The sequence below is a fragment of the Camellia sinensis genome, chromosome 12 (genome assembly GCF_055761805.1).
Source record: "Camellia sinensis isolate YWXY chromosome 12, ASM5576180v1, whole genome shotgun sequence".
Lineage (NCBI taxonomy): Eukaryota > Viridiplantae > Streptophyta > Magnoliopsida > Ericales > Theaceae > Camellia > Camellia sinensis.
This window is the reverse complement of record NC_138972.1, coordinates 77,985,992-78,011,245: the sequence shown is the minus strand read 5'-3', so window position 1 is coordinate 78,011,245 and position 25,254 is coordinate 77,985,992. Positions and strand designations below refer to the sequence as shown.

At 32.4% G+C, this 25,254-nt stretch overlaps 4 protein-coding genes across 4 annotated transcripts; 1 reads left to right on the top strand and 3 right to left on the bottom strand.

Annotated features, from left to right (window-relative positions):
• Nucleotides 1-551: 551 nt before the first annotated feature.
• Nucleotides 552-4,950, bottom strand: LOC114302312 (uncharacterized). Its single transcript, XM_028247317.2, has 4 exons — nucleotides 4,596-4,950; nucleotides 2,091-2,249; nucleotides 1,129-1,210; nucleotides 552-872 (listed from the first exon to the last, which is right to left on the bottom strand). Exons 1-4 carry the CDS (start codon nucleotides 4,893-4,895, stop codon nucleotides 721-723), a joined length of 693 nt encoding a protein of 230 aa, XP_028103118.2. The 5' UTR covers nucleotides 4,896-4,950; the 3' UTR covers nucleotides 552-720.
• A 1,865-nt stretch (nucleotides 4,951-6,815) lies between these two features.
• On the bottom strand, nucleotides 6,816-8,370 carry LOC145803685 (uncharacterized). Its single transcript, XM_082897000.1, has 4 exons — nucleotides 8,028-8,370; nucleotides 7,579-7,673; nucleotides 7,226-7,494; nucleotides 6,816-6,942 (listed from the first exon to the last, which is right to left on the bottom strand). The coding sequence occupies exons 1-4, from the start codon at nucleotides 8,368-8,370 to the stop codon at nucleotides 6,816-6,818; spliced, it is 834 nt and encodes a 277-aa protein (XP_082753126.1).
• A 1,938-nt stretch (nucleotides 8,371-10,308) lies between these two features.
• LOC145804051 (pentatricopeptide repeat-containing protein At2g20710, mitochondrial-like) lies at nucleotides 10,309-14,328 on the bottom strand. The gene is made up of 2 exons (XM_082897472.1): nucleotides 13,844-14,328; nucleotides 10,309-11,862 (listed from the first exon to the last, which is right to left on the bottom strand). The coding sequence occupies exons 1-2, from the start codon at nucleotides 14,123-14,125 to the stop codon at nucleotides 10,579-10,581; spliced, it is 1,566 nt and encodes a 521-aa protein (XP_082753598.1). The 5' UTR covers nucleotides 14,126-14,328; the 3' UTR covers nucleotides 10,309-10,578.
• Nucleotides 14,329-16,161: 1,833 nt separating this feature from the next.
• LOC145803684 (uncharacterized) lies at nucleotides 16,162-24,871 on the top strand. The gene is made up of 4 exons (XM_082896999.1): nucleotides 16,162-16,305; nucleotides 23,838-23,896; nucleotides 24,013-24,262; nucleotides 24,467-24,871. Exons 1-4 carry the CDS (start codon nucleotides 16,162-16,164, stop codon nucleotides 24,869-24,871), a joined length of 858 nt encoding a protein of 285 aa, XP_082753125.1.
• Nucleotides 24,872-25,254: the final 383 nt, after the last annotated feature.

Genomic DNA, 25,254 nt, shown 5'->3' with positions numbered 1-25,254 from the left:
ATTTTTGATTACTTAGAAGAAAAAGGTGTTACAAAATGAATTACAAATCATTGGGTGATTTCTCTACTCGTCCCTCTTCTATATAGAAATCTCTAATTTGTTATAGATTGTTATTACCACCTAACTACTACTAACAATCCACTATTACAATTCTAACAAATCATAAAAAAATGACAAATCTATTTAACTAACTTCAGCTTAGCCAAGGATATACAATGACTCAGCTCGACTCAATAACAACTCGGCTCAACAATGACTCGGCTCATCTTCAAACCTATTTCTTCGGCTCTGCCTAGGAGTGTGATATGAGTGATGTGAGCCACCAGAGAACCTACATACCGAACCTTTCTTTGACTAGAGAGGTGAGAGTTGAATTGGAAATTTTCTCACTGGTAAAGAAATGCTCTTCAAACCATTACAAAGTTTAGAAACTTGACAAATTCTCATTTTAAAACTAAAATTAAAATTTAAAGTTTAAAAAGAAAAGAAAAGAAAAGAGAGAATTGAAAAAAGAGTATATTGTAGAGAGACACTACCCAAGAATTACAAGGTTTAGAAACATAACAAATTCTCATTTTCATTAATGTAATAAGCACAAACAAACTCACTCATACCGTCTCAAATTCTGCTAATGGAAAGTTGGAATTTTTTTTTAAACAAATAATATTACAAAAAAAGTTAGTAATGAAATATTTCAGACTTAGGGACCCCAAGGCAACTCTACTGGTCCGGCTCCCACCCTCCTAATCTCATCCCAGGGTCATAGTTTGTGAACAGACGAAACTCATTGCCAAGTTTGCTAGAGTGCTCAGGCCGAAAACCACATGGATGCAAACCGAGGAGCTCTGCTGCTCTATCTTTTTGCACTTCCCCTAAGCATGAAAATGATAAAATCTATTACCCATGTTGTATTGTATAAAAGGTTATTAACAAGAATAGTTCAATGCAATAGTACAATGATATATCAAAACAGCATTTGTTTTTATTATATAGTTTCAACCTATTACATCTCATTGTCAATATCACTAGATAATGTATTAGGTTTGCTGATGGCTAAAACCACATGATAAAAGCAAGTGCTTACAGGAAAAGACAGAAAAAGAACAGAAAAAAAAAAAAAAAGCATACCTGTGAGTAAAAGCAAGTAAACGTTTCCTGGTTGCACAAGAAAAGAAATTGTTTGAGTAACCTTCTCCAAGCATTCTTTGCTCTGCCACCAAAAAATGTCAATTCCATAAGATCATGTTAAGAAAACAATATACCCTTTCAAGATGTGCATGATTAGCCAAGACAAATCAGCAAAAGCTTCCTATTTATAAGATGGTATTATACACAACTTTTCCTCGAGTGAATCAGGTGACCCCTTAAAGCCAAAACATAAGTGTGGAAAAAAACATCAAGTTTTAAGTCAAGTGGCAGACTACATACAAATATAGACATGAAAACATAGCGAGAGAGAATTACAGGTAAATAATCAAGTTTTTACTATTAAACAATTTGATATACATGGTGCTGAGAACCACAGGTTCATGCATCAAATAAATTTCCTATCCCAATTAAAGAGGGGCATGGAAGATAAAAAGAAACGTCGAGCTTAGAGAAGATCGATATATTTATAGGTATTAATAATTAAAAGATTATTGGCAAAGGGTTGACTATGAAGTCTCTCCATCTCTCTACAAACGCATGTACACAAAGTGTTAACACTATAATAAAGATATATTTTTGGGCTGCTATCAATTGATGAATGCTATAAACCATAAGAAGAACTAGGAATCTCATACGAGAGAGAGAGAGAGAGAGAGAGAGAGAGAGAGAGAGAGAGAGAGAGAGAGAGAGAGAGAGAGAGAGAGAGAGAGAGAGAGAGAGAGCATTAATTTGCTACTTGAATGCTTTTGCCTATGAATAATTATTAAAAGGGGCAGAAGGAAATAAAGAAACATTACTATAAGAGTGAATGAAGAGTTTCTTTCCCAACTTATTTCCGATGAAAGGAGTGGCCCTCAACATAAGCTTGACCAATGGGAAAAAAACCCACGAGAAGAGGCAAATTCGAGAAAAAATACCAGCAATACAAACTAAGCACTTACCAGGTAAGGAGGATCTGCAACAATGATCTGATATGCATTCTTCAAGGATGATGGAAGCTGTTCTGGTTGATTGTAATCATAGAATGTGAACTCACCTCCATATTGCTCAAAACGTTTGTCATACTCGAGAAGTTTGAGAGATACATTAGGATCAATTTTCTGAAATTCACATAAGAAGCAAAACCGTTAAGTTTCCAGTTATCACAAAGCAATATGTGGATGCAAATGCCATGGAAAATAAAAAACACAAGAGACTGGGTTAACAGTTGAGATGGGTCAATGACTCCATGTATCAGAAGGATCTCCATCCTATGTACGCACGCCTCATTGGTCACTTTGAAAAGTGTAAGTAAAATATGCCTTCTCTATGACAATAACATATACATCATTAGTAGATGTGTTTGACATTTTTAGGCTAGGAAGCTATATATCTTCTTACAAAAAATGGACAATACCTTAATCACATTTGTTTTGGTTCTATGGAAACTAGTTTGCCATTGGTTCTCCTACCCCTAATCCACATCAAACTAAGGACGCAAAAAATGTCACACATCCATACGTGAGCAACATGGGAAGTCAAAATTCTGACCTCCATGACATGAGCCTAAAAGTTGAAAGCAATAACTGTGGTGGAGCCTCCTTATAAAGGAAGCTCTAACCTGATTTTGAACTATATGGTCTATGCCACAATAATGTACATTTGCTTTCAAAGAGCAAACCTTATTTTGTCAACAGGCATATTCAAGATCATGGCCATAGCCATAGTCATATTGTTATACTCTTTCCCCCATAAAGAGACTAGAGAAAGAGTTAACACAAAATTGGAGATTTGAAGAAAAGAATTTGAATCTAAAGGATTCCGAATAAGCAAAACTAAGATAGAGTACATAGAATGTAAATTTAATAACAGTAACAATGAAAGCAGAGGAGAAGTGAGAATTAAGAACCAAGAACTGCCTAAGAGTGATCATTTTCGTTATTTAAGGTCGATTATCACAACGGCGAGGGAGATTGATATGGATGTGGCCCATAGGATTAAGGCCAAATGGCTTAAGTGGAGAAGTGCGTCGGAATATTGTGCGATAAACGAATACCCATTAGACTAAAAAGTAAGTTCTATAGAATGACTATTAGACTAGCGATGTTGTATGGAACGGAGTGTTGGGTAACCAAGAAATAACATGTAGATAATGTGAGTGTTGCTGAGATGAGAATGCTAAGGTGGATGTATGACAAAACTAGATAAGACAGAATTAGAAATGAGTGTATTCGGGAATGGATAGGAGTAGCACCGATAGAAGATAAGTTGAGAGAGAATCGATTAAGATGATTTGGTCATATTCAACGGAGACCAATAGAGACAGCAATGAAGAGATGCAATACAGTGACGGTAGATGGAATGGAAGTGTTAGGGGACCGGGTAGGCCTAAATTAACGTTGGTTAGCGTTGTAAATAGAGATATGAATCTACTTAATTTGACTAACAAAATGACTTTTGATAGAGCCGCGTGGAAAAGAATGTAAGTGATCCAATTTGATGGGATTTAAGGCTTGGTTTGCACTCCCCATTTCAAAATTAGACTAATCCCATTTCTCCAAATACAAAAGATTTGATACCCAACCGACCTCACCCAAAAAGCAATTTATTTGTATTGCCACCAAAATCAACTTAATTAGATTAACCAACCTTGGCACATCAAAGCTGAAAACAATAACAGTATTTCATTTGGAAATTATTTTCTCTTCCATCAGGTGGTTCTTATCAAGGTTCTCAATCGGAAATGTTATTCCATAAGCCAATTTCCTTCACACCAAGCAATCACTCCACACAATCATAAATGCATTCCCAATCCTTGAATCAAATCTATATCAAATTTAAATTTGGGTAAAAATTACTCCAAATACCCTCCACTCCTTGACCCAAACATATACCAAATTGAGTTTTGCTCAAAGTTTTACCCAAATCAAGGGAGACTCAAATGCTTACCCAAAATTTCAAGGCTATTTAGTGGTTCTCATCACTCTGGCATGGGAAATGCTATACACACCATATGCACCCCACCACAAAATTTTAACTTTCCAACAAAATTTCATAACATCAACCACAAAATGTGTAAAAAATGTGTAACCAAGTCACAATCTTTTGCAATATCAAGCACAAAATTTCAATATTTGTTACGCCAATTTGTGCTATGAAATTTTGTGGCAAAGTTACACATTAAGAATGTGGTAGGGAAGGGTGCATATGGTCATAGGATTTCCCCCTCTGGCATTAGTGAATCTTTTACTAAAATTTACCCTTAAATCATTGGAATCGTTCCTATCAAATAAAGGCTAGAGATGGCTCAAGACAATAATAGTAGAAATCTGATAATACATTGATAAAGAAAGTGATACATTAAACACAAATCGATAATGATAGATACAGAACAGAAATATGTATATATATATATATATATATAGAGAGAGAGAGAGAGAGAGAGAGAGAGAGAGAGAGAGAGAGACCTTGAGATAGGCGTAGAGAGTAGGGCAAGCGATACAAGCTACAGAAGGAGATTGGAGGGAGTCGCAGAGGGAGAGAACTTCTTTGGCAACGGTCTCGGCGGTGTGGCGATCGTACCAGAACTGGCTCAGCCTCCAGTCCTCCGCCAACAACGCCACCTCCTCCTCCTCCTCTCCATTACGATTTTGATCGGAGAGGAAGTCTTTGAGCGCTTCCAGAGCTTCAGCGCTCAGCATCGGTGGACCATCCTCGTCTTCGGGAACTGAGTGTGTATGTGTTCGCTCCTCTCTCACTTCCTCCATTTTCTTCACTTCAATAGGCCCTCATGTTTGGTAAACGCTTAAATAGTTTTTAATCAAAAACCTAAGGCCTCGTTTGGAAATATGCATTTTTTTAGTAATTTTTTAATTTTTTAGTTAAAATATGATGTAAAATAAATTAACATGTTTGAGATAATTTTTTAATTTTTTACGAAAAAATATGTAAAAAATAAAGAGAAAATGAAAATTTTAACTTTTTGATATGAATTATTGATTTTTTAATTTTTTTAATAATTTTTTAATTTTTTAATTAAAAAGAATATTTGTGAAACGAGGCCGCAACTAGTAGAAGGTCACTTTTTTCACTACTTTTTAGGTCGCACCAAATAAATAATTTGATACGCGCACTCAAATTAAAATAAGGACAAGTTATCTACTCATTTTTTGAGATTTAGCTAAATTATAATTTTTTTAAAAAAATTTTAAAAATTACATATCCTCCTTCTAAGTTTATATTCATATAACAATTTAATTTTTACTGTTAAATAAATATTAAGAATGGTTAATTGATATTACTAAAATATAAATTGATAAATATTACTTTTGCTCAAAATCTCTTTGATAAATCAACAAAATTTACAAAAAAATTATGTTAGATGAAAAAAATATTAAGTTTTTGAAACCATATTTGATTTGTTATTTAGAAAAAAATTTCAGAATTTGTTAAAAAAATAAAAACTGATTTAATAAAAATAATTATGAAAAACTATATTTAATTTATAAAAATTATTTCTAACCACTCAAAGGATAAAATTATATAAAAATAAAAATAATTTTTTATTTGTTATTTTTTATTGCTTAACCAGATTAATTTCTAATTTTTTTAAAAAAATTTAAAAATAAATTCTAAAAAATCAAACCAAACATATTCTAAGTATTTTTTGACAAGCTATTTATTGTGTTTTTAACTTATTTGTTAATTTTATTGTATTTTCACTATCCGACACTTCAACATACAAGAGTTTTAGAGACTAATTTTTTTTATCTCCAAAAGTGAAAATTTTGTTACAAAAGATATTTAGGGACTAATTTCTATCATCGTGAGGATAGTGGCTAAAAAGTCGTCCTGAAAAGTCAAATAAGGCTTTTAGCGATAAAATTTCGAAAATGTCAATAATAAATAGACTTTTAAGGATAAAATAATATGGTCTCAAAATGATTTATTTTTTTAGTCAAAAAATTTGATACCAAAAAGATAATAATTAATCACTAATGTTCAATTTTCGTTACTACTAAAAATATAATAACATTTTTTTGCAACAAAAATATTTGGTCCCCTAAAAATAATTTTGTCTTTAAAACTTTAATTTTTTGTAGTGTGATACGTGTTTTCCATTTTAATTTTGCATTTCATAACTTATTTAAAAATGACAATTTAGCTAAACCTCAGGGGGAATCTATAATTCTCAGGAGAATTTGTAATTCAGTTAAACCTCAAGGGGGTGAAGGTAATTTGTCCTTATTTGTCAAGAGGACATTTTAGTCAATTTATAATATCTGTTAGGGTGATTTTACTTACACCATTACTCTACCTTTTTACACCCTCCATCTCATTACATTACTTAAAAAAAAAAAAAACTCTTATTACACCCTTCATTATATTACCAATACTAACCCTAAATTAACCCTTTCATCTGATTTACGCCACATAACTTTTGGAGGGAAAAGAAAGAAGTAGCATCAAGAAAGACTAGGGGTCCAACACAGAGAAGGCAAGTGGTTTGGACGATGGAAGGAGTTCAAACGACGTTATGGTCTGTGTTACCGATGTGGACGATTGAACTCATTCTTCTCATTCGTCAAAGGTAAGTGAAAAACTCTTCTTTCTCTTTCTGAAACTAGAAACATATCTAATTTCCTCCAATAAGGATTTATGCACGAGAGGGGAATCAGTCGACCTTGTTAAAAATACTCAGCTATTTCATGTGCACATGGCAACTTAAGCGTACGTCGCAAAATGCAGCCATATGCAGCAACATCTATTTCCTCACTATTCGATCTCTTTGACTCTACCAATATTTTGTCCAAACTACAAATTGAAATAAAACCACGTAACTTAGTGAACTCAGTAGGTGTGTAGTTGTGTTGGACTACAATCAAACTCTGCTGAAATAAGACTTTAATGTTGCATGCTGCAACTCTAACAAATTGTGTATTTTGGTCCAAGATGTCTCAAAACTGCCTTGACTTGATCCAAGTTGCCTCTTCAATTTAGCATGAGAACTCTCCACCCTACAAGTATGTATATTTTGATATTTAATATAAAATTCAAAAAATTATAGCAATTCATAAATGTAATGAGCATAATTTACCTGTTTGTAGTAATATTTCCCAAATGTATAGTACTGTTTGTCCAAGCTGCAACAATTTTTTCCTTGTATGGCTCTAACCAATTGGTAGTAACATACCCAATAGTTTCAGCATACGTACTAAATTCGGTTTTGAGATTGGAAAATTGTTCATTAAATTCTGTTTCTGTTCTAACCAATACCAAAGCATTCCAACTATGCATGAACTTATCCCATTTATCTTTCATCTCAAAAACCTTCTTGCACTTCATCAGCACATTCTTGCTAATATGCTATTTACATAAAAGATTAGCGGCCATAGGTAGAACTTTTGAGATGGCTTTTATCAAAGCCAACTCTCTATCTGTAATAATGACTTTTGAAAAAGCAGTATTCTCAATAACAGTACGCAATATGCCTAAAACCCATGTATAGTTGTCTTCCCGTTCATGACCAAGATAAGCAAAAGCAACTGAAAATGTTAAGTCCGTTGATGTTACCCCAATAATCTCTAAGAGAGGGAGTCGATATCTATTAGTCTTATATGTGCAATCCATAATCAACATATGTGGAAATGCACGTAACAACTCCAAACTAATCGGGTGTGCCTAGAACAAGCCAGTCACTATCTCTCTATCATCACATCGATGCCACTCAAAATAATTTTGAATCGACAATTGCCTCAATAGTTGTTGCATCTGTGATCTTTCCACCCTCTGTACTACTCGATGTCGATGACGTACGTTGTAGATTGTCTTCATTGTTGTCGCATTACAGGCATCCTTTCGTTTCAATGTAATCAATATCTCTTTTGGTCACACCATACTTTTTGACATGTCAACTAATAAGGATGTTTCCTCCTTAGATAATCTACCAGCAAATGAGTATCCTTCAAGATGTTCAGCAGACGGATGATTATGCACTCCGCATAAGACATGCAACATCCACTCATCATTTGTAGGTAATTTTTCCTTCCTTAATTGAAATGGACATCCATATTTTTTAGAACCTGTCAACCTCAATTGTTCCCCCTTGATCTTCCTATTGTCTCTGTAGTAATCATTTCTTTCACATGCAAGGGTAAGTCTTGATTTTCCTCCTTTACCTTCCACATCTGATGTCTTTGTAATAATGACAAATGCAGTCTTTTTCCCAACGTCAGAGCCCATTTAATTAATGCTTGGCAACTATTAAAAATCTAAACATAATAAATACATTTATATGTCAAATTATTAATAAAACTCAATGCAAATTAAAAATAAGAAAAAATCGTATTTATAAAAAAAACTTAACAAACCTTGTCTGTAATGAATTTATGACTGGAGTCCACTAATAATGCAGTACTTGCATTGTTGCAATGAGTATAAGTAAAATTCTTCCGTTCAAAAAAATATAAAATATAAAAAAATAAAATTGAAAATACATGGTAATGAGTAGCCGAACAAATTTAAAAAATACGGCCTTATATTAGTGTAAATGTATCTTTTATTCTGCAGTTAGATACCAAACTTATATTTTTTTATTCGACATTTTGATGCCAGATTATGTTATTTTGTTCGATTTCAAAGCACCGAACAAAAGTCGATGACCAGCCCAGAAAATCGAAACAAAAACCGACCAAACAAATAAAAAAACTCACAATTTTACTTTTTTAATGATTCTTCACCACCGTTTCTTCATCCATTGCTTTCTTTGATGATCAAAACACTTGATTCTCACTTTTTGAAAAGAGATGTGTAAGAGAAAAGAAAAGTTGAGAAAGGAAAAAGAGGAGTAGCGATTGAAGACCAAGGGGTGTAAGGAGATAATAAAATATATTTAATTTTAGTGTTTTGTCCTTAAAAGTAATTTCACACATGGATAAAATTAGAAGAAAAAAAATTTCATATGAAGGGTGTAAAGAGGTAAAGCAGTGGTATAAGTAGAATCACCCTATCCGTTAACACCGTTAATTGCGATGGGGCGGGATGTAATTTTTGAAATTCAGGATTTTGTAATTTTGTTAAATCTCAAGGGAGGTGTAGGTAATTTGTCCTAAAATAAATTATAATTATAATTAATTCATTTAAATTGCAACAAATTAGGCTATGGAGGTTGAATTTGGAGAATCAAAAGCTAATATTTAGAACTTGTATGATAATTGATTTTTAAAACTTTTTATTATTTTTTTATAAAATAACGTACAAAAAACTAAGTTGATTTTTTATATTCACTTTAGTAAATTCTTTTGTTTTAAATTTTAAATTTTTTTATACTTAAGTTTTACTCAGTTAGACGAATCAAATTTATTTTTTTAAAAGTTGAAATTTTGTTCAAAAAGACCCCCCCCCCCCCCAAAAAAAAAGGAGAGGCAAAAACAATTTTGGGATTTTTTTTTTGAATTTTTTTTACTTTTTCTACAAATGGTTTTTAATTAAATTATATGAAAATTTTAAGAACTAAATAGATAAAATTTATAATTTAGTGATGAAATAGAAAAAAATGACATTAGATTAGGAAATAAAAATGAAATTAACTCTTAAATTATTAATTTCAGGTAGAAAAATAATTTCCAAATATAATTTATATATATATAAAGTGCATCCAAAAGGACAGTGACATACTTGTAATTATAAAGTATACTAGTAAGTAATTTGATTAGAAATGAAAGGATCATAAACAGCCATGCCATTCTATATGGAATTTTTGTATGTGATACAAATAAAATTTCTATGAACAATGCAAAGAGATGAAGTTGATCCTAGGAATAACATTAAATTCTTCTTCTATATACCATCTTCAGCTCATTCAACTTTCCCTCATCAAGCTCAACAATGTAACCATAAATGTGGTAAATTCAAGTGTGAGATTTTACCAACCGCAAGTGAATCCCCTTCAAAACTGGTGAAGTGACCGATAATTTCCTAGACTCAAACCTAAGCGCAATCAGCGGGGTTGAGGGATTAGGATACATTCAAAGTTTATAACTTCTTCAGTAGGTTGTAATCTTGTTATGCTTGATTCACCAGGGGCCAATTAGACAATTTCTGGACGGAAACACTCACCACCCCAAAAAAATCTCAATGCCTATGAATCACAAGAACGATACAGACATCAACGCATTCGACTTGGGTCAAATGACTCAAACCTACTTTTACTGTTGAAAATTGATAAGAACACTCGAGAGGGTATTGTACCTAGAAAACTTGTGAATATAGCTAAACCTCAAACACCCACACACACAGACATGCAAAAATATATACAAAAATGTTTAAGAGAACAAAAAGTGCTTTGCATGTCTGATGAACAAAACTCCATTACTAACAGTATGACTTGTCCCAACAACACATTGAAGTTCGGAAGATTTAGCAATTTCCAAGTATTTTTTTGCAACAATTCTATTTCAGCTCTGTAATCCCATATATTTCTCCATCTGCAACCCAAGCATCCATTTGCTTCTCCTCCGAAATTTTTGTTGTTTCTCCAGCCCCAGCCAAAGCATCCTCTTCCATTAAACTAAGAGCTTGCGAAAATGATTTTGCATTTTTCATATAATTTAACAATTTTTCATGAATATCAGCTGAGACAACACCCTTGGCCAGGAGTAACCTTAAAAATTCCACCACTTCCTCAACATCGCCCTTCTCTTTCAAGTACTCCAGACAAGCAGCTAAAGTGGGCTTGCTTACCTTCAGTCGTGGCTCACAAGTTGAGACCGCTACCTTCATTGCTTCGACTGCCTTTGCAATTTGATTATCTTTAACATATCCTGTAGCCAAGAAGTACCATGTAAGTGGGAGCGGATTGCCCCCTCTCATTTTTGCCCTATTTATAAAAGCTTCAGCCTTCTCCACAAGACCCTTTCTGCAATATGCACCAATCAAAAAGTTTGGAACCCGGAAATCGTAACTCAATTCACTGGATTCCCACTCCTCAAAGATCTTCTCAGCACCTGCTATGTCATCGAACTTCAATAGTGAGGTTATCATGCTTATATAGCTCTTGTTGTATATCTTTTCTGTCTTCTTGTGGAGTTCCCAAAGTCGTAACACGTTGTCTTTCTTCCCTATTGCTGCATATTGTGTCACAAGGTAATCAAAAGCCATACTCCTCCGCCTTTTGGTAGTTAAGATGAGACTCTCAGATTTTGTCAGCATTGCCAAAGCCTTCTCTGTAAGCCCAGCTTTCAAAAACCCATTTGCCACAATTGAATAAGCATTCCAATCCAAGACAACCTTTGGATCAGATTCCATCCTCTGCAATATCCTGTCCATTCCTTCAACGTTAGAGGTGTCTGTGTATGTAGTCAGCAGAATGCTGAAGGTAAACTTATCGTATTGGATATCCTTTTCTTCCATTTCGTGTATCAGAGCATCTAATTTATCATGGTTTTCCGTCTGACGATAGAGATTTAGCATAATATTGTAGGTCAATGTCGCCCTAGACAATCCCAACTCCTTCATCTTCTGCATGATGGCCTCCGCTTTTTCCACAGATTTCTCTCGGGCATAGCAGTTGAGGAGGGCACCATAAGCCCCTATGATTTTCAATTTTTTTGGAATATTATTGAAATAATTTTCTGCTTGTTCTGTTCCATGAACTTTTGAGATCAAGTCCAGCCGGACAGCAATGTCACCAAACGAGAGTTCAAAACACCTTTTGTCACTCATCCATTGAGATACCTGAAAGTGAAAGGAAATAAAGATTCAGCTATTGGAATTCTGAGTATATGAAAATATTAAATTTCAGCGAATAAAGATCATTAAAATTGATGGACACAGACGAAAGACCATCCTAAGTTATATTTTTACTTCTCAAATAACATAAATCGGAGCATTATCATAGTTGCTACCAACAGAGAAGGATTTAATACTAGGAGGTTACACCCAAAATACCCCATACATCAGCCAAGGGTGTGACAAAACATGGAGCATGTGAGATGGCAAAGCAATATAAGGGAAACGCTCAGGGATATCTGATGCCTTGGCACCAAGTTTGAGATATAGTTGAGACCGGTTAGGAATTTAGTTTCTACAACTTCAAATATACGAAGAAGTTGTTGCACCCAAACATAGGATCAATAATGAAACTAAAAAAGAAAAAAAAATAAAAAAACAAACGCAAAATGAAGAAACAAGATTTAGATCATTACATGATAAGGATACCAAATCCACAACCAACAAAATTTAGTTTACAAGCATTCAGTTGCCTAGCTCTCATCAAGAAAACCCTAAGATTTGCAATCATATAAAAAAAACTGCTCCAAGGGATACTTTATACCCATTGACTTACTTGAGTATTTTTATGATTATAGCACTTATGAGAAAACTTTTTTTTTTTTTTTTTTTTCGGTCGCAATTTTACATTATAACTTATTTGATTAAAATAATAAAATTTTCTTAAGCTACAATTTTTTTTTTTTAATACTCAACTTGAGTACGACAAAAAAGCCAATCTCTTTTGTTTTAATAACTTTTGAGGACAATGATATTTGCACAAGGAAAAAGCTTATGGCAACTTATTTTAACCAAATAGGTTCCACTTTTTGACAGATTATCAAAATTATTCCAAACATATCTACAACTTATTTTAATTTTTGAAAGATGTTAAAGAGCATTCCTGGGGCATTGTTTGGGATTGTTGTAAAAAGTGCATTGAAAATGAATGAAAAGTTAAAAAGTACATACAATTTAATAAAAAAATCTATTGAATTCATTAAAAAGGGTCTCGTGTTTCTCTTTTTTTTTGTCTTGATTTTGTGTTCCATGGGAGCTTGTTAGCAAAACCCTTAATTTTTGTTAAGCTAATAAGTGCTACCAAATGGGCTGTTGTGTTTCCTTTATGTTGTGTTTGGTTGGGGGATTTGGGGAGGGATTTGGAAAGGAAAAGGGAAAAGGGGTGTGAAACTAAGTGAAATATAGGTGTATTTTATTCACATTTCACCTAACTTTTTCCATTCCTTTTCCAAATGCCTCCTCAAATCCTCTAACCAAACACAGCGTAATAAAACAATTTTATCTGTAATCAAACATGTCTTTTCTCCATTTTTCTTTCCCATTTGGGTGGTAAAGGGCAAACAGACCTCAGTTCAAGGGGTTTACTGTAATTTCCTGTTCGACAATGCTAGGTAGCTCAAATTTTTGCGGCTCAAATGGCTCAAATTTGTCAAAACGATGTCGTTTTGACAGATTTTGAGTGTAAAACGACGTCGTTTTGACAGATTTGAACCATTTGAGCCACAAAAATTTGAGCTACCAAACATTTTCCTTTCCCGTTTTCCAAAAAAAAAAAAAAGTGGGAAAATTAAAAAAAAAACAAAAAACCTATTTATCAATTTAAACCTTAGTCTTTTTGATTTGTGAAAAATATATATATTTTAATTATTAACCTCAACAATAAATTTTTCTTTTTTTAGACATTTTACAATAATGACTAGAATATCATTTTTTTTAAATCAGTTTTACATAACAAATATAGATAAATAATTTAGATTTTAAAATTTAAAGTGATAAAATTAAAAATTCAGACACAAACCTTGATTTATTGATTTATTTATTATTTTCCCACCAAAAAAACTAAAATTAGCGAATAAAATATAAAAAAAATTAAAGAAGTGAAAATGAAACATAAACAGAAGAGAATGAAGAAGAGGGTGAGATAGACCTCAAGAGCGTGCCTGAATCGACTGTAACGTCTCAACTCCTTGACGATGTGTTGAAGCTGTTCTTTACTCACATTTCTTCCTTCTTCGATCCACCGATCCAGCACCGGAACGATCGACACCGTTGGTTGTCCCAGAGGCGAAATCCGACGGTACAAAGAGTCCCTTGGTTTTGCAGGCGCAGATACGGTTGATGTGGTCGAGTACACCAGAGCTTTTCCTAAACCAAAGCCACAGCAACATCTATTCAGATTCAGTGCACGATTCGACCTAAAAACCTTCATCCGAAGCTAAAAACCGAGCACTCAACAGAGATTTTAGAGAGAGAAAATACAGAAAACAGAGAGAGGGAGAGAGAGGGTTTAAGCGAAGTACGAAGTTTTGGGGAGATTTTTTTTTTTTTTTTGGGGGAGGTAAATTGCAATTTTCCCGTCACTTTTTTATTTTAGCTTTTAAAGTTTTTTTTTTTTAAATTTAATTTTGGTCTTTTATATTTTAAATTTTTCTTAATTTGCTCTTATACATAATTTCGATTCAAAATTAAACAAAAAATATCATAATAACTAAGGCAAATTACCTACACCTCCCACGAGGTTTAACAAAATTACAAATTTTCTCTTGAGATTTCAAAAATTACATCTCACTCCATCATAATTAATGTCATTAACAGATATCATAAATTGACTAAAATATCCTTTTGACAAATAAGGACAAATTACCTATATCCCCAGTTAAATTACAGATTCTCCTGAGATTTAGCTAAATTACAAGTTTTTCCCTGAAGTTTAGCTAAATTATCGTTTTTAAACAAGTTATGAAATGTAAAATTTAAATGGAAAAACACTTATCACACTTCAAAAAATTAAAGTTTTAGAGGCCAAAATTTAGGGCCAAAATTATTTTTGGGGGACCAAATATTTTTGTTACAAAAAGTGTAATTATTATATTTTTAGTAACGAAAATTGAATATTAGCGATTAATTAAAATTAATTTGTTTAAGAAATAAAAAATAAAAAATAAATATTGTTTTTATATAATTTTATCTTTTGAACAGTTAGAAATAATTTTTACAAGTTAAATATATTTTTTCATATTTATTTTTATTAAATTAGCTTTTATTTTTTTTTTAAATTATGATTTTTTTTTTCTAAACAACAAATCAAACATGATTCCAACAACTTAATTTTTTTTTTCCATCTAACGTAATTCTTTTGTAAATTTTATTGATTTATCAAAGGAATTTCAGCATGGGCAATATCGTCCATCAATTTATATTTTGGTGATGTCAGCTAACCATTCTTAATATTTAGTTAACGGTAGGGGTTAAATTGTTATGCGAATACTAACCTTGGGAGCCGGGATGTAATTTCTGAAATCTTAAAGGGGAATCTATAATTTAGCTAAACTTCAAGTGAGGTGTAGGTAATTTGCCTTAATAACTATTACATAACATAAAAAATATATTATTATATTAAGATTTAAGTTTATATTTGATATATGAATTATCTAATTTTTAACAAAAATTAGCTTTAACAGTAAATTTTTTTTTAAAAAAAAAAACCTTGAAAATGAAGGGTTAAAGTGAGAAAAAACAAACTTTAAAAATCAAATTGGAAAAATGATCAAACATAAAACAGGCAGGGTCTAATTTGATGGAAATTTTACTTACACTAATACTTTACCTACTTACATCATTTTTATTTATTTATTTATTTATAATTCTTTTAGTACCCTCATCCCTAACCGTTCTTCTTATCCTTACATCTAAAGCCTAAAAAACCTTAACCCTAACCCTAATTCTCTTTTATTATCACCTCTAACCACCATCTTCATCGTCGTAGCCACTACTCACTGCCGGAGCTGCCTTATAGCCTAATTACCACCCCTTTCTTCTTCAGACACCACCATTGCCACTGCCCCAGTGACCCATTTGTTTCTTCTGCCACCTGCACGCCAAATTCCACTTTCGTTCTATTCTCTCTCATCTTCCGTCGTGTCTCACCATTGCTCTATCGCAACCTAGTCACGCTTTGCACTCCTTTCTCCCGTCAAGCTTCTCAATCCTAGCCTCACCACAAACTAGACCCACCTGAACTACCACTGAGAAAATCGAGCAATAGAGAAAGAAAAAAACCCTAGGTTGTGGCAGTGAGGGATTGTGAAAGTGGCTGTAGCGATGGTGATTGTCATAGTATAGTAGGGCGGCGGAGAGATAGTGGCTGCAATGGTGAAGGGCTACATGATGACCGAAAGAAGAAGAAGAAGAAGAAGAAGAAGAAAAAGATGGCTATAGTGATCAGATGAAGAAGAAGTACAAAAGATGAAGAAAAGAAAGTGGGAGGGGGGAAGAAAACGGCTGAGGTGGTTGAAGGTGGAAGGAAATGTGGTCATTGGTGAATGTGGTGATTGTGATGGTGGTGATGGTCGCGACGGTAAGGCGACGAAGGGGGTGGTGGCTGCAATGGTAAGATGGTGGTCAGAGGTAATGGTGGTAGATATTAGGGTTTTTAGGTTTTGGGTGTAATAAAGGAATATGTTAGAAATAGGAGTAATAAAAGAGTTATAGAAATTTTAAAATAAAAAATAAATAAATTTTAAGAATGTGAGGAGTTAAAATAGTAATGTAAGTAGAATTTCTCCTAATTTATCATTTTTTTGGGTTAAATTACATAATAACCCTTTAAAATATGAGCCATTTATGTTTAATTCGACCATATAATATGACACATTTATTAAATTATTATTATTATTTTTGTAAATTAACGGCCGTGCAAACTTGAGGAGTTGCTTTGTGAGATTTGAAGATGCGACTTCTTAGATAAAACTCTCTTAGTTGCTTTCTTCTCTCGTTAAGTCAAACCCTTGGCATTTGTATTTTAACATTATAATAAGGTGACTAATTGTTAAGTTTTAGAATTTATAGAGGCAAAATATAAATGAATCATAATTTAAAGAGATTTATTATAATATATTTTAGTTTTTGAGATTAGAACTCCTGGGCCGGATTTATTGGGCTGCTGCTGATGGCCTTCGATTTTGGCCCAAGATCCGTTTTTAGTCTGTTTATTTAAGTATTTTGTTTGGGCCTTCAAAATTTGGGCATGAATCCGGATAAAAAAAAAAAAAAAACACAATTATATGGTTTTCATTGCTAGTCTTACCAATAAGGCTCGATTAATAGCATTTTAGTTTCTTGGGTGTTTCTCTTATTCAGGGTCCGCCCTGGACTAAGGCGAGTAAGGCCTGTGCCTAGGGTCCCCAAAATTTGGTCAAAAATAGGATCTCAAATTTTGAAGATCCATTATACTATCAAGTTTTAAATAAAGTCCAATTATTGTTAGAAGTCCTCAAAAACAAAACAACCCACTAAAATAGAAATCCTCCAAAATAAAACAGCTCAAATAAAAACATGTTGCAGCCCTATATTAAAAACAAATAAAAAAATTAGTCCAATTGAAAAAACAAACAAAGGGCCCAAATTTACTCAAGCAAACTTGAGTGGCCACTAGCAAATTTTTTTTTTTTTTTTGGGCATATGTACAAGGGAAGGGGCCCAAACTTAGAAGCTCGCCTAGGGTCCTGAATTCTCAAGGCCGGCCCCGCTCTTATTATTATTATTATTTTTTTGTAATTAGAAACAAAAACAAATTTGTACGTTTTCATTTCATTGTTACTCACACCTCATCCATTGTCAATCACCATTTCTAGCATCCTCACCGTCTTTGGTTCTTTTTTGATGTGACCACTAACTATAGCGATTATCTCCGACCAACCCTATAGTTAGTTACCCCATTGCCAACCATCAGCTCCACTGTGGTAAATATAACCAAGTGCAACAGTCGGATGGAAGAAAAAATTAGGCAAAATAAACATTGTCAAAAAATTAATGAAGCAACTTAAGAAAAACTACTACTTAATAATAGTCCATATAGTAGCTCCACCAAAAAATTACATATGTTTTTCTATTTACATAATTTTATATTTAATATTAATCTTATTTGATAGATACTAATAAGTTTAAAAAATATAAATTATATTAAAAATAATTATTTATAATACAAATTAAAATATTTTACACATTTTAAACTCTAAAAGACAAAGTCTATATCACATAGGCATGACTTGTGCATATGCATTTGAGGGTAGGCAGAAATTATCTTATGGATCAATTTATATTCATATAATCTACCATTCTAAGTATATACAATTAATTTCTCTTACATTTTTTTCTATATTTTAGACAAATTAATTATGTGTGTCATTAGTATAAGATTAACACACAACTAATTGATAAATCAAACAAAATCTTTTAAGATGGAGATGTTATCCACAAATAAATTCATAATTTGAAAGTTGCTGCCAAATGAGTCTAAAATAAATAACTACTACCTTAGAATAATCAAAAGTCATATTCTCTTTTGAATTTGATAACATAGACAGTCCCAGACGCTAAGACATTTGGAATAGTTCCAAGGGATTTGCTAAGAATTTTTTGGCATGCTTGCTTATTCACAACAAATTTCTTTTAGAAGACTAAATAAATCATGATGGGACGGCTCACCAGCAGTGCAAGCATGAGGTAGAATGTTGATGGGTCAAGATAATTCTAATTAAGACTTTATATGTGTTTAGATGAAAATTTTCTTTTAATGATAAATTTTTTTTAACATTTGATATGATAGAAATGGAAAGTCAATGAAGATTGATTAAGAAAAATAAACATATTTACATAGAATATGTTTTTACTTTTAAAAGATATCGAACTAAAATTGCTATCACAATACCATTGCCACTATCATCGTTGTTGCCACTGCTACCGCTACCGCTACCACCACACCACACCGCACCAAAACACTATATAAAAAAAAATTCTATTAAAACAAACGGAGCGTAAAAGGGTTACTTAAACACCAACTTATTAATTGATATTTTGTTTAGCTTATTAACTGGTTGTTTTTCGGTTTATTTTTGTCTGTATTGGATTTTTTAAAAATTATGTCAAAATCTTTTTGGATCTATCTAGATTAGACAATCCTGAAAATTATTAAAAAAATAAAATAATTGGAAAAAGCGTACTAAAGATGAAAAGAAACTAAATAAAAAAGAAAAAACTATAACCTATTTGTGTATTTTCTAATTTAGAAAAATCTAAAAAATAATATATTTTGAGTCAAAATTGGAAAAAAGTAGGTAAAAAAAAAAACAAAAAGCAATTAAAAAGGTGGGTAGGAGTGTGATTAAGCATAAGAAAGAATGGTACATTTGTATGTGAAGTTATAATCAAATGAAGAAGACCTCTTACCAGCAATGCCTATAGGTATAGGGTATATATGTCTTTCTTCATGTAATATCTTTATTTATTCAATTATTGTTTTGGTTTTGAAATCACAGTTTTTGTAATGTGTTATTCAATGCTTCAATTCAATCATAATCATAACTAATTAACTAGTCGAGGTGTTCAATAATTGTATCAGTTTTGAATTATTATTTTTTTTTGCACTGTTTTTTTTCCCCAATATGACCAATTGACTAATAAAATTGGGTTTTGTTAGGATTGAAAAGATAATAATTAGTAAAACAACTTAAATTAAAAAATTTAAGGATAAAATTACTTCTCAGGAACGAAATATTTTAATTGCTTTGCAATAAATTTTTTACTTTCAGAGATTAAAAAAGTTTGGTCCCGACTTATATGTTGTAGTGATTATTCACTTTAGTAATTTTGCATTAGGAATTTGAAAGCAAAAAAGTTTAGGCTCATTAATAAGTATAATGATTAGATTTACATGTCATTCTTTTTAATGGGAAAAAAATTATGTGCACAAAAAATATGTATTAGAAATATCCACAGAACAAAGATGAGGGTGTGGGTCTCATAAAGCTGTAGGCTTTGTTTCTTATTAGGGAAATTACACCCCAGTGGCATCTTTAATTTTTTTTTTTACATATTCATGAAAAACTTTATAATTTTAGTTATTAATATTTATAAATTTTTTTTCATTTATTTGTAATTTTTTTTTGCAAAAGTGCACTGATGTAATATTTTTTTCTTTCTTATCTATGTTTTGTATATGCTATTTATTTATGTTTTGTGCACGAAACATAGCTCTTTTCAATGAAAATTTTATTAATTAGGTTTGTTTGCACTTTTAATTGACTTGCAAAATCTATTCCTTCAAAGATCCTTTTAAGTTTTTGTAATTAGTTGTGACAATGTAATTAGCACACTAAAGTTTGATTGTTCGTGGGACATGTTACAATATGCACCCTTAAATCCAAAATGTTATAATTTTTTCATTATAAAAGTCTTAACATTTTTTTTTTCACTGAAAAATTTCATAATAAAATTTCGAAGTGTTATAACAAAATTCATAAAATGTCATAACATTATCATTCATAACTTTAGGGTGTACATCATAAATTTGCTATTTATAACGTTACTACAAATTATCATAACACAAATCACAAACAATTATAACATTCATCATAAAAAATAATAACTTTTTTACAATATACACCATTTAAAAATGTGCACATTGTAAATTTCTCCCTTGTTCATGCAAGCTATCAATTGAAGTTACTATATCTTATAAGTTTTCCATACTCTTTCTTCTAAGCAAACTTACATCAATTAATCCTATTACCCAAAAATAGAAAATGATAAGATGAAAATAGAAAATGATAAGATGAAATATGCATTTTTTTTTTTTTTGGGATTTAGGAAATATTTCACAAGAATAAGCTAAGTGACATCTTATATTATTTTCATAGTGCCTTTACCTACGTAACCTTGTTTAAATTCTTCAATATTTAACCAAAATTCTTCAACATTTTTTGTGCTACGTAACCCTTGTTTAAATTCTTCAATATTTTTTTTTTTTCTTTCTTATCTATGTTCTGTATATTCTATTCACAGCTCTTTTCAATGAAAATTTTATTAATTAGGTTTGCTTGCACTTTTAATTGACTTGCAAAATCTATTCCTTCAAAGATCCTTTTAAGTTTAGCACACTAAAGTTTGATTGTTCATACAAGCTATTAATCGAAGTTACTATATCTGATAAGTTTTCCCTACTTTTTCTTCTAAGCAAACTTTAAAAAAATTCTTCTAAGCAAACTTACTTCAATTGACATTGCGGTGTGGTCCAATGGTCTAGTAGTTACACCTTAGGGTGTAGTGAGTGTGAGGTCAAGGGCTCGAGTTGATGGAGTAACGGCGGTCTTTCAGTTGTAATCTAACTATACTAACATACTAACGATATCTCAGAAAGAAAAAAAAAAAAAATTTACATCAATTAATCCTATTACTCAACAATAGAAAATGATAAGATGAAATAAGCATAATATATATATATATATATATATATATATATATATATATATATATATATTTTAGGGATTTAGGAAATATTTCACAAGAATAAGCTAAGTGAAATCTTGTATCATTTTCATAGTGCCTTTTACCTATGTAACCCTTGTTTAAATTCTTCAATATTTAACCAAGAAAAAATCTAAGCATTTTTATAGAAGTTTTTAAAAATATAATCAAATTAGAGAAATATGTAAGCACCACTATGACCCCCAACCCTTCCCCTTATTTTATTTTATTTTATTTTATTTTTTTCTTCTTTTTCTTCTTGTTCTCTCTCTCTCTGTCTCTTGATCGTAAGGGTTGGGGCTGTAGGGTGGTGTAGAGGGACAGAGAGCAATTAAAAGAGGCTAGAGGAGGGACGACAATGGAAGGGATGAACTGTGGAAGGGCAGACAAGGGCGAGAAAAATTACTGAAGTTGAGGATGGCAGAGACGGGTGGCGAGTGGAGTTTGAATGGGTTATGTAATGTCCCACGTCTTGGAATTGTATAGTATTGTGTAATAGAGTAGTGTGTATTACTTTGGTGTTTTATTTACCATATCAAGTCGTTGAGATTTCTTTTCTACTCTTACTTAACCTCTCGTAACTTTTTCGGGTTGAAAATTTTGAGTTTTGGGCTTTTGAACTTGTCTTGGGTTGCAAATCAATTATGAGTTTCTGGGCAAAATTGCTTGTGCGGATTTGAAAACCGCCCAAGTGGATCTTTACAGAGTTTTTCAACGTTTTCTGAGTTTTCTGTGCAGAAAACCGCTCGAGCAAATTTTAGTGGATTTTTCTGGGTAACTCTCTGGAGCAAACCGCTTGTAAGGCAAAAATTTTTGCTCGTGCGGAATTGAAACTGCTCGTGCAGATTTCGGCGCATCTGTCTTGAATTTCGTGCTATTTTCCTCAAAATTGATGCCAAAAATGTGTTTATACAGATTTTTCACTCATCTTTTCTCTCCCTTCTCTCTACCAACACACCCAAATCCAACTTCTCTCTAAAATTTATACCAAATCGAAGAGGGCGACGAGGGCTACGTTTATAGCCGATTGGATCGAGTTTTTGTCAACCTTGAGATCTAGGGTTTTCTTCCTCTTCATCTCCCAAGCTTAAGGTAGGTATAATCGTTGAGTTATATATATATATATATATATATTTTACAATTTTATGCATGTTTTGAGTATTTCATCATGTTTGGATCATGATTTTGGGTTGTTGAACCCTAGATGATTGTATGAGTGGATTTTTTCTGATTCTTCCAAAACTTTTGAGAATATGAGTTATGTTTTAAGGTGTGGGTGTTGTTTTGGAAAAATCTTTTCAAAAATGGAACAAAAACCTTATTTTGATAGAAACCCTACAATTTGGAGATTTTGAAAAAAAGTTGAGATATTGTGAAATTGATGCTTGATAATTTGTTATGTACGTAAATGATGGAGGAAAATTCCATAGCCGTATTAAATGAAAAAATTTCTTGAGAAAATGAGAAATTGTTGATTTGGGAAGCTTGAGAAATAGCTTGTTGTTGTTGTTTTGGAAAGACCAAATGCTAAAAACGATGATTAATATATGAAAAATGCATGAAGGTTGATATTGTATTATTTTATCTCTTGTAAGTGTATTATGATGTTATAATGACAAGGGATGTGGGAATTTGATCACAATTGTGTGGTAAAATTGAAAATGGACTATATTAATGCTTTGTACATTTTGCATCGTTATTCCATTTTATCATGGTTGCAATTGATTTTGAATCTTGCATTGGAAAAGTATTTTTTTTAGAAAGAAAATTGTTTGTGAAACAAGATCATTTTGGATTTGTTTTAGGGTAAATATGTTGGTAAACATGCGAGTATATATTCAACATTCCTAGAATATGAATCTATAGCACGTGGCACAATAAACCAAGTGCAAATTAATGCCTACAAGGGCAACAAATTCCAAGGTTTAAGCTTGGTTACACAAAAGTGGTTTTCGAACTCATACATATAAAGCCACTGGCTTGTCAAAAAAATAATTACAACAAAAGAAAAGAGCCTTGTGCTCTCAAAATATATTCCACGCCTCCAACGCGGTGGGATCACCACATTTTTTCCTGTACAAAATCCCATAGGGGTGAGCACAAAGCCCAGTAAGAAAATCTTAACAAAAAATATATATTTTATACAATCTCCTGAGATGAATTCATATGCCATGCCATATTCAAAAACATATATCTCTATCTTTTGAAACTTTTGTGCACAATGCAATTTTGAGAATTTAACAATTCAATAATTTCAATGTAGTTCAAATGAGCGGTAAATACGACTTAGGTAATCCCTAGGTTGGTGTCTACAAGCAGGCATAACAAGCACTACCAATCCGTACTTTACCAGTTGCTAACCGGAAGACATATGGTACCTCCTCCGCGTGTGTTTTCGGTCTTTCACCATAGACACTCAAACCAACTTAACCAATACTAACTATACCTTTGTAAATCGTTTGATGTTTAATGAATACGCATGTTAAAGATTGAAGATGTTGTTTATGTTGAGGCATCATATTCCTTATATATATACTAAGCATTTAAGGGTTGATTTGGAAACAACATAATGTAAATGGGAAGTTGATGGATCTATTTGTGTTAATATTTGGGGGAAGAGGAAGGCATTGGAAGCAATTGAGGGTAATCATGTTGCATCATATAGTATGTTGCCGAAGTATGCAAATGAAATAATGAAGACTAACCCAGGGGGTTTGGTGAAAATTGAAAGGGACAGAGTTGGTCCTAAATTAGACGTAGTTATGTTCAAGAGGATATTCATCTCACTTGTAGCAATTCAGAAAGGGAAGATGGTTGTAGACCTTTTATAGGTGTCGATAGGTGTCATTTGAAGGGTCCTTATAATGGAGTCTTGCTAGCTATCGTGGCCTTGGATAGGGATAATGGTCTATTTCTTTTAGCATATGCTGTGGTAGAGTGTGAATGCAAGGAAAGTTGGAGATTCTTCTTGTACCATTTGCACACCATTATTGATGATAGTCCTCAAAGCAAGCCATGGACTATAATGTCAGATGACCAAAAGGTAAATTTATTCACTTTGAAATGAATTAATTTAATTTGTAATTTGTCTAATGAATTTATGCATTCATAATATAACCTTTTGTTCACTTTTATTTTGTATTAAGGCATTGAACCTGCCTTGAAGGAAGTCATGTCTACAGCAACTCACAAGAGGTGTTGTAGACACCTGTTCAACAATTTTAAATCAAAATTTCTTGGTTTGAAGCTTAGGGGATCATTTTGGGCTACAGCTAGAGTATACACTCAGAAGGATTACAACATAGCTATGTGGCAAATTGAAGAGCTATCAAAACTAGCCTATAAATGGTTAAATGACTTGAAACCAAAAGTTTGGGCTAGATACACCTTTGATCCTAGATTGAAAAGTGACCATATCACCAGCAACATAGTTGAATCATTTAATAATTGGATTGGAAATGTAAGAGGGAAACCTGTCATTACAATATTGGAAAGTATAAGGACCAAATTAATGGGAAAGTTGCATAAAAGATTTGAGAAAGCTGCTACATGGGAAAATTTGGTGACCCTCACCATTAGGAAGAAATTAGATGAGGTTGTCTTCAAATCAAGGATGTGTAAGATCACATTTACTGGTGGAGATGAATATTAAGTGATGGAAGGTGTTACTGTACACATTGTAAACCTCCTAAGTAGGTCCTGTTGTTGTAGAGTTTGGGACATTACTGGAGTCCCTTGCAAGCATGTAGCTGCTTGTATATCTCATAGGCGAATGAACATTGAAACATTTTGTGATCAAGCTTATCAAAGGCATAAGTTTTTGGGAGCATATGAGGATATTATTCATCCCATACATGATGAGAGTATGTGGGATGAAGTTCCAGAAGAAGCTTTGAAGCCTCCAGTTCTTAAGAGACTACCTGGTACGTCTCCAAATAGTAGGAGAAGGGAAGCTGGTGAAGTTGCCCTGGAGCTAGTGATTCTAGAAGGTTATGCACTGTTAAATGTGCCATATGCAAAGAAATTGGGCACAAC